Source organism: Rhagoletis pomonella, unplaced genomic scaffold, assembly GCF_013731165.1.
Source record: "Rhagoletis pomonella isolate Grant_MI unplaced genomic scaffold, Rhpom_1.0 Rhpom_scaffold_00003, whole genome shotgun sequence".
In the NCBI taxonomy this organism is placed as follows: Eukaryota; Metazoa; Arthropoda; class Insecta; order Diptera; family Tephritidae; genus Rhagoletis; species Rhagoletis pomonella.
In genome coordinates, this window is record NW_023458557.1 from 4,467,107 (window position 1) to 4,477,231 (window position 10,125).

Consider the following 10,125-nt stretch of genomic DNA (forward strand, 5'->3'; position numbering starts at 1 on the left):
CGTATAAACGTAGTAACAGTCATATGTGTTATAGGAGATTCCGGGTAGCCAATTGAGCCATGGCTCATGACACCGCTACCACATGAACAAGAACGCTCAGCAAGGTACAGGTACAATGGGACACTTTGTAAAGCGGGTGTGGTCCGCCGTATTTTTCTAATTTTAGTAAAATAAAAATTTTTTGATGCAAGCTTATATTTTCGGGGCTAAAGAGGGGCGAAAGGGGAATTTTCGAAAATTTAGAAGGCTATATTTCGAAAAATTCTTAACCTAATTTCAAAAAACTGGTATCGTTGGAAAGGTAAATAAAATTCCCTTTTTCTAATAGGCACATTTATATACTTCATTTGCATAAATTTTAAGAAAAATCATCTAATATCAAAATATATTTTTTGATAAAACAAAACCAATTTTACTAAAAAACATGTGTAATTAACGATACCCAAACCATAACAGTTAAATGGAGCACAAAAACAGCATAAATTTACCTTTCATTTAACATATAATTCTATTTAGTTAGATTTAAATACCGTGAGTAATAATCTCATTGATGAAGAGAGAAATAACCATACTGATGCCTATGATAGCGAATATGCTCGATAGTTTTGAAAAACTATCGATAGTAAAAAAAAAACAAAACCATCAATAGTATCGATAGTTTGCCACCACTGAAATGAGGTATCTATTTCGGACCACTGAAATATTAGATTCGATATAGAAGCCCAAAGGGCCCTGTCTCACGATCAATATGGATCGCGATCCAGTATCGTGATCCATATTGATGCATGATGCTCCACTCTCTGCTATGCTACACCTTCAATATTTATCGCGTCATTATTTTCAAACTTTTGAACTGTGCAAGTCGTTTTTAAATAAGAAAAATACAAGAAAATTCAAAAAGAGCGTGTTTAGCCATATTACTGGCATTTTCATTAAAAAAAAAGAAACAAAGAGGAAGTATTGGAGTCGAAGATGGTACCTGGAGCGGCATAGGTACACTCATTTGAGATTATTGGATTCGATTCGACTTTGCAAGGAATTAAGCGACTACGAAAATTACTTTCGGATCTCCACTGAAAGTTTCGACCATATTCTTGAATTAATCAGCCCATATATAACTAAACAAGATACAGTTATGAGAGCTGCAATTTCGCCAAAAGAAAAACTGGCGGTGACTTTGCATTATTTAGCAACAGGAAGGTATGTACCCAAGTCTAATGATATTTGTTCACAACTTATTGTGATTATTTTACAGCTACTTTAAGCAGGTGCGGTATACAGCGATTATGTCGCGGCAAGCAATAAGCGAAGCGATCATGGATTCATGTGAAGCTTTGATATACGCTCTTCGAAACTGCATTAAAGTAAGTGTACTAAATGATACACATGTACATATGGTATTTTGTTATAATTTATTCAGAAATCTGTGCAAATAAATACATATGATTTATGTAATAATTTTAGTTGCCAGGGAATGATGAAAGAGATCTTAGTGAGTATTCCTCTGTGCTTTTTATTTCTTCAGTGGCACCTACTTCAGTATTGTATATTAGCATTGCTTGGCCACTTGGAGGCAATTGCGAGGAAAAACTAGATTGCGAAGATAGAATAGGAGACGGAGTATGTGGGTAGTTAGGTGTTATATATTCACTCTGCAGAGGCATTCCAAAATTGGAGTCTGGTGAAGGTGTTGGCGGTGGTACATAAATAGGTGGCGGTCTTTGGACTCGAATAGCTTTAATATCTGGTTGCGGTGATGATTCAGAGAAACGTGGTAATGGTGGTAATTGATTATACATTGTGGGTTGTGGTGTCGGAGCTGATGACACATCCGTGTTGCAAGCGTCTGGATATACAATTATTTTAACAGAGTTACGTCTCAAGTTACCCAGTTCTGCTTCAAATAAAATATCACTAATTCATTTTTCAGCTAGCATACGCTGCGTTGGATTTAGATGCTCTAATTTTTCACTCCAGTATAATGCCGTTGCGTTTATGTTTGTAGAACTTTGGGGTGCTATTGTCTGCACATGCCTTTTCAATTAGCTGGTTTTGTTTACCCACTGCACAATTTTTTTTGTTTTTCCGAGGAGGAGCCAACTCGCTAATAGATGAAAAGGAAGTGTTAGATAAGTCCTCTCTATTTGTCTGCTCCTCAACTTGCACCAATTCGTCCACATTTTGCGATTCTACCTGGTTCTGAAAGAAAGAAAATTATTGTTAATTAATAAAATTGATTTTAAATCTTTACATTTATGCCCGTTTGCACCAATCAATTTTAAAATTATCAGCCTGTTAAAATTTAAAATGATAAAATGTAGTTCGGAAAATTTGTCATTTTAAATTTTAACGGTCTGATAAATTTTAAAATTGATTGGTGAAACTGAGAGTTAATTTTATATTTTATTTATAAAATGGATTTCAAATTTCTATTTTTAGATGCCTAGTACAGCAGAAGAGTGGAGAAGTGTTTCTGATGAATTTCGTGTATTACATAATTTTTATAACTGCATCGGCGCAGTTGATGGGAAACACGTAAAAATAAAGCGTCCAAATGGTTCGGGAGCGCTATATTATAACTATAAAGGAACATACAGTATCGTTCTTATGGCTATTGCGAATGCTAAAAAGGAATTTGTCATGGTTGATATTGGATGCAATGGACGCGTGTCTGATGGTGGTGTCTTGTTTTACACTAAATTCTCGGAGCGTTTGCAACAAAATCGTTTAAATATACCGGAATGGACACCATTGCCAAACACCTCGGAATCATTCCCACATGTTTTTATAGGAGACGAAGCTTTCGCGCTAGGCCCTAACATTATGAAGCCTTATCCTCAAAAAAGAGTATCACAAGAAGAGCAATTGTTTAATAAACGGTTATCGAAGGCTAGATGTGTCATTGAGTGTGCGTTTGGTATCCTCGCCAATAAATTTGGAGTTTTCCAGAAAGCCATAAGTCTCAGCCCGCAGAAAGATTCTAATTATCAGGCACCAAATTCCAATGAGTATAATTTTCAATTAACCACCGTACAAAGCAGTTCGGCGCGAAATTCAACAAGATGTGCCAAAACTATAAGAGACAAATTTTGCAAATATTACAATGACGAATATAGATGCTAACTTTCGCCACTCAATTTTTATCACTTATGTATATGAAAAAAAAGAATAATAAAAGTTTTCACTTAAAACAACAGACAATCTACATACTACTTTCTTTTCTTTCCACCTTTATAGCTAGGTATTCACTAGAGTATGAGTTGAATTCAAGGAAATCTTTAAAACAAATTTACTAACCAGGTCAACAGGCTTCTCATTTTTATTTAAAAAGTGAAGAGCGTTAAATATCCAAGACTTTGGAATATAAACGTCTTCTGTACCAGCTCCGGAGCGCTTGGAGTCAATAATTTTTTTGAATTCCTTGCGATAATTTGATCGTAAAGAATTTATTTTTTTTCGGACATCACCTACAGTGGCGTTATCATTAATTTTTTTTAAGATTAGTAATAATTTCTCATGTCTGGCCGTTCTTTTTATTTTATTCATGTAGCTTTTGGACGAAGGATCCCACAATTCCGGCATACTTTCCAATTGTAGGATAAACTCCTTCAAACACCTTTGGTCATTCGTTAATCCCAACACCGCCGGCTGGATATGTGCGCTTTCGTCGTCCGACATTATTAAAAATTACCACTGCCAAATAAATAATTAATCCAATAATTAACGGTTCGCCTTTAATACACACGTATTGAAGTATCGGGAACGAAATATGCTACACGTTCAATATTTATTGACAGTACTGCGATCCGCGATCCAGATTTCAAAATTTCTAGAAATTTTGCGATATGGATCACGATCCATCAATATTGCATGCTACACAGTCAATAAATATCGCGATACTTGGATCACGTCAATAAATATTGATCGTGAGACATGGCCCAAAGAGTAACATACCATGATTACAGAAATCGCAGAAAAACCAACTGGGAACTCTTTCGCCTCTACATAGAGCGGGAAGTGAATAATTCTACGGCACCAATTGCATCCAAAAATGGTGCTACACCCTATCTCTTAAGTTGGGCTAAATGACACCAGTGTACGAAATTTCATTATCATCGACTGAGTAGTTAAAGCATAACAAAAAAACTTACCTTCGTATTTATAATATTAGTAAGGAGTATCGGTAATTCTCTAGTATAGCGTAACAACCGCTTAAAAAGGTCCGGGAGGGGTACCAAACGACGTTTCGGCCCCCCTATTAACAGTCCGGAGGGGGAGGGCTAATATTATTTGCCATTTAAAAGTTATAAACAAAAAACTGTTTTTTTAATTTCGTTGTTTTCTATGAGCGATTACCACGTCAAAAATGCACTAAATCACCAGTTTCCACTTTTAAAACACGACTTAGGGCCGGTTACTCAATGTCTGGTTAACACTAATCTGCGGTTAAACATAGTTATCGACGTCACCGACTCCCTCTTGTATGCATGGGCTCGAAGACGTCGATAACGATGTTTAACCGCAGATTAGTGTTAACCAGACATTGAGTAACCGGCCCTTAAACGTCGCCGGTTATTGTTTTATGCAAACAAAATCATTTACATATTCAAAACAGAGTAAACAAACTTGCGCCTGCCAAAATTATTATAACCTCAAATCGCTGGTATTGCCACTTTATTTCACATTTCATTTGCGCTATTACCCTCGGTTTACACTATACACTTCTTCCTCTTTTTTTACTTTCACCTAAATAAAATATTCTAACCAAAATATAATAGCGAATTTCGCTATACCATGGCAGCGCTATTTTTGTGGTTTACAGTTATTTAAACTGAAATTAAAAGTAAGCGGCATGGAGTGCCACAAGTGCGATTTTACCATTGCAACCTTTCATTATTTATGGAAGTATTGATTTTAATGGAAAAAGCGCCGCAGGCGAAAATTTTAAATAAAATATCGCGCGATTTTTTATTAAAAATTTTCATTATTTATCGAAGTACTGATTTTTATGGAAAAAGCGCCGCGCGATTTTTTATTAAAAATTTTCATTACTTATATATATAATATATATATCAAACGAAAGAAGATACCGAAAAGCATTGAACACTGCACTCCCCTTGTAGGGAAAAGTGAATTATTACGAAATACTAATATAGTGGCAGTACTATAGCTACTTTGGAATCTCGCGTTTCAGTTCGCAAAGATTGCCAACTTCTTTTTAGTAACAAAATAATCTATCTTAGGTTGATAAAACTATGTGTTTGTTTAATAATTAAGTCAAATTATATATTTTAATAGTGTTTAAAAAGTGAGAGCAGGTGATTTAGTGAATCTTTGTCGGGGTAATTGCCCATACAAAACAACGAGATTTAAAAAAGTTTTTTGTTTATAACTTTTAAATGGTTAATAATATTAGCCTCCCTCCGGATTGTTAATACGGGGACCGAAACGCGTCGATTGGTGCCCCTCCCGACGTTTCCGGATCTTTTTTAGCGGTTGTTACCCTGTACTAGAGAATTACCGGATTATCCCGGACTGACCATTAAAATAATTTTTAAAGGTCAGCATTTTTTACACAGACCCAAATACACAAACACAAAAAATTACACCCGGGCGTATACATTTTTTGCCTGTGATTGGTTGTGTTCAACAAAAAACCATTATTAAATAAAAAGGTACGTGGTGTTTTCTCAAAACGACATTTTAGAAATGTTAAGTGGCACGTTGTCCTATAACATAGAATTCTTCTTCTGAAGTAAATAAGTATATCGTCACCTGAAATGCAAAAAGACGTAACAACATCGTAAATGAAATAGAAAAAATTGGGACTAATATCTTTTTTTCATAAAATGATGTGGAGAGTTGTAGTTCGATTAAATCCAACATATAAATCAAAAAGTGAAGCTAGAATTTTTTATTAGTTATGACTTTTTGCATTTCAACGATGATGTTTGTTACGTCCTTTTGCATTTCAGGACACGATATGTATATATTTTATACACAGACAAAGTGCCGCCTAATGACTATCACAAGAAAATTCACGATTTTTATAAAACACGCGAATTTCAGTTACAGTAGGGAGCTGCCTTTCTTCCCGTATTTAACTGGCCCATTTGTTTAATATCTCTAGCTTTAGGTCAGAGAGCTTCACCTGAAATATTCTGCTGATTTAAGCGAGTAAATTACTCATTTAAACCATTGGTTTTGCTATAAATAAATATTCACATATATGAATAGTATTAACGAAGGTATAGAAAACAGATTTAATGGTTCAAATGCTTTGTGACGGCAACCAGTACGCAAAAAATCGCCATCTGAAAATCATATATAGAGATCTTACAAAAAATATTTTTCGATACACACTAAACCCGTAAAAGTCAATTTACAGACTTATTTCAAAATTTTAATTTTGTGGGAAAACGCAATCAAAGTTTGATCAATTAATACAGTTGATATACCAAAATATAGATGGGGAGACACATACTATCAGCTATGTCGTGGAATCCGATGTTCTCCTTATCGGATTTGAATCCGTCAACTTTTCTCGTTAAGTGTCGCGAAATCCGATCTTATCAATTTTTATGTTCGAAAATTGTGTTTATCGGTTTTGGCTGTCGCAGAATCCAAGTTTGTCGGTTTTGTGATCGGAATTAAAACGGTCATTCAAAGCCTACTATTTTTGCTTATTTGTTTGTGCTATGCATTGAAGTAGCTGGTTATTTTCTTAAAATGTAAGTAAATGTATTATATTTGGTATGAAATTCACTTCCTTTTTAATAATAAAATTATATACATATGTATTTCCAGGGGAAAACATAAGAATAGGGCACAAAATGATATACTCCTGCAATTTATGGAGAAGTACACGGACATCGCCAAGGACTTTACAAAAAAGGATAAACAACTAGTAGACTCCCTTTGGCAGCAACTATCCGAATCACTGTGCTGGCCCGCCTACAAAGGATATAACTGGTTGGAAAAAGGCAATCAACAAAGCGTACTCGTGCATAATGGCCAAACCCTTCGTTACTCTCTAATTTTCTTCTAATTTCAGGTATGGACGGACTGGAAGAGTGAGGTGAAGAAGAAGTTGGAACGCGCACTGGTGGAGGACCCTTCTCCAAGAATACACTGACCCAGACCGAGGAGAGTATTGTGCGTATTTGCGGAATGGTGCAAAGTGTTGAAGGTGTCTCAGGATCAGCACTTGGTCTCGAGGAAGAGTACCTCATATCTAGTGACGATGACATGCCTTCAACTTCTGCGAAACGTCCACGTTTTGAATGTCCGCAAGTTCAAAACCCGACAGCGAAGAAAACCACAAGTGAGCGTCTAAACAAATTTATGCAGTTGGATAAGGAATGGAAGCAGGACGTCCGAAATAAAATGGATGCAATGTTAAAAATTCAACAGGAAGGAAATTAATCGAATAGGCTATTAATTAATGTCGTTAATAACTTAACGCAGGAGTTTACGACCTTTAATGCTAAAATTATTGAATTGCTAGAAAACGTGAAGAGGAGATTCGGAATAACTATAAGACTTGCTGTTGTGAACCTTTTTAATTTCATAAATCGCTAGCTTAGAAAGAAAAGTTGCTAAGTCCCATTTTAAAAATTTTACAGGAGAGGAAAAAATCTTCCTATAGCCATTTTCTTTAACTATTTCGCAAGACTTTGAATCAAACATTTTGCGCGTTTGAAGCACAGCAAAACTCCATAAGAATCAGAAGGATTCAATATTTATTAAAAGATGTCGTATTATTTTCGCCTTATCGGATTTGTGGTGCTTCTTTTGGACTTAGCAAATTTTCCTTTTATTGCTTATGAAGAGGAAAAAATAAAACAAGTACCTTTATAATTTTCGAAACGATGCGTATTCAATTTCTCTAGCATCTTATATCAAGATATGAGTTTTCATAATAAGTGGACTTAGCAACTTTTCACTCTAAGCTAGCGATATGTACCTTCACATTTTGAGTACAAATTAGTTTTATAAGTATTCCCAAGAATGAATGTTTTAGTTTTCTATAATTTTGAAAGAAACTTTTGTAAATGTATATAAATAATACCGAATTATTTACTTGTAGGCACAAACTAGCCAGAATATGTTTCCGTACGGTGTTTTTTTTAAATATTTGCAATGTTTTTTGTACATTTCTTTCGTAAGTTTTTGCATCTAGTGGTATATAAAATAATGATTCAAAGGTTTTACAAAATTTAGGAAAACTCGACAAATTTTCAACTTACTGAACTTTCTAAAACTAAATTACGAATACTTTTGTGAGTGACTGTATGTAAATCTGTTATTTGTACAGCGAAACCCGCTTAAGTACCCCCCCGCTTAAGTACTTAACCCGCTTAAGTAACCAACATTTTTTGGCAATGTGAATGCAATCTGACGAAAATCCCTCTCTCAAGTACCTCCCCGCTTATTTACCCAACCCGCCTGAGTACCTCAATTTTTCGTAGCCCATTTACCATTTTACCTATAATTTTCCCCTTTTAAGTGCTCCTTTAAAATTCCTTAAAATATTTACATATTTTCCATATCAGTAGCAGCGTTACACACCTTCGGCAAAACAATTATAAAAAATCAATGGTAGTTTTTAGCCACTTGAAACTTGCACATTATCACACAAGAATTGAATGGGCTATAAAACTGTATGCTCAAAAAACACATCTGAGAAAAAAATTTTAAAATTTGATGAATTTTTTCCTTTAAGTGTTCTATAAAATCTTAAGCTTAGGTTTACATGGTATTTGTTAGGGAATGAACTGTATTTTAATTAAAAAATCTTAGATAAGTAAAAGATGTAACTACATCAATAATTATCTTCGCTTAAGTACCCGCATCGAGGTACTTAAGAGGGTTCTTTTAAGTACCCAACCCGCCTAAGTACCTCAAAAGGCTGAAATTTTTCGTAATTGAATTTAACACCTAACTAAATAAAAGCAAAAATTGTTATCCCCAACAGGCTTAAAAATTTAAATTATTCGGTAGTAAATTTCTTTAAAACTCTCAGAGTATTCATCTAAATGTTTAAGTGCCACTTAACCACGTAAACCTGTTGTCAATAAACCGGTTTTCCATCGTACCGGACAATAGATTCTGGTTTTTTGTCCAGCATTTTCACATATACCACTTGTTTTGGCGTTAGTTGAATATTCGCACTTTTGAATGCAACATTTTCGTATGCACTTTCACCAGCTTGCCATGGTTTCCTAGCAGAATCAGCAATTTCACAAAATCCTCATTGACATTCTTGACATGTGCCCGTTGTTGGTTAAATGGGTACTGGAGCAAGATACGGTTCCCGATGATACCTGCAGAAGAATTATTCAAAGCAAAAAGGGAATATTCATATTTCCCTCATGCTTCAATAATCATCATTAATTTCCTTCACTTAACTTTTACTTAGCAACCTGCAAAGCCTAACCTCCGACTTAAGCGACACGTTATTTAACTATGGCTGTCACAAATTCATTAGGTTTTAAATCACCCAAAGCAAAGACTTTTTCGTCGACTGTCTCTGCATCATCGGTTCGAATGTAAGGTGTATACATTGGATAATAGTCAAGCACTCGCACCTTATGTTTTGTTTCCTTTGCCTATTTAACCAGCTCCTAATCCTGATCATATAGCATGAGCAATACGAAAGTACGATCCCAAATTTTTTATCTAGCACTAAGATTACGTCACCCGTTCCCAAGTGGTGTCCTCTCTTGTATTGTTGCTCAATAGCTTGTTCATACACAAGTTTGGTAAAATGCATTACATACAAAACGCGTGCATTAATTATCTGTAATTAAAAAAGAAGTCGTAAAACACGTATGTAAATGCAGGGAGTAAACTATTTGCATTTTCGTTGTTGGTGTTTCCATAAACACATAAACTATTTGCTTTAATACCTTTTATGCATTAATACATACCTCTGTTTCTCTCTTCTTCATAAAAAAATTCAAAGTTTGCATGGAACATAGATAATACTATATAATGCATTATTGCTTAAAGACTATTAGCTATCTCATCCCTTATTCTACGGCCCTCATTTTGTATATTGCTGTTTTGCAGCATAAAAGTGTCTTCATGAACATTTTCTGATGTAGTAAAATTAGCATTTTC

General features: G+C 34.8%; 2 protein-coding genes across 2 annotated transcripts in view; one reads left to right on the forward strand and one right to left on the reverse strand.

Annotated features, from left to right (window-relative positions):
• The first annotated feature begins 608 nt into the window (after positions 1 to 608).
• Positions 609 to 3,265, forward strand: LOC118734993 (protein ALP1-like). The gene is made up of 3 exons (XM_036464589.1): positions 609 to 1,200; positions 1,256 to 1,364; positions 2,440 to 3,265. Exons 1-3 carry the CDS (start codon positions 782 to 784, stop codon positions 3,121 to 3,123), a joined length of 1,212 nt encoding a protein of 403 aa, XP_036320482.1. The 5' UTR covers positions 609 to 781; the 3' UTR covers positions 3,124 to 3,265.
• LOC118734994 (protein ANTAGONIST OF LIKE HETEROCHROMATIN PROTEIN 1-like) overlaps positions 1,394 to 10,125 on the reverse strand; it is a 25,938-nt gene continuing 17,206 nt past the window's right edge. Inside the window, exon 4 of the mRNA XM_036464590.1 lies at positions 1,394 to 2,199. The gene's annotated coding sequence lies outside the window, so the exon portion shown is untranslated. The remainder of the gene's footprint in view (positions 2,200 to 10,125) is intronic.

Coding starts and splice junctions, on each gene's coding strand:
- LOC118734993 (XM_036464589.1), top strand. CDS start 782: ATGCATGATGCTCCACTCTCTGCTATGCTACACCTTCAATATTTATCG. Junction 1,201..1,255: donor CATTATTTAGCAACAGGAAG/GTATGTACCCAA, acceptor ATTATTTTACAG/CTACTTTAAGCAGGTGCGGT. Junction 1,365..2,439: donor CTCTTCGAAACTGCATTAAA/GTAAGTGTACTA, acceptor TTCTATTTTTAG/ATGCCTAGTACAGCAGAAGA.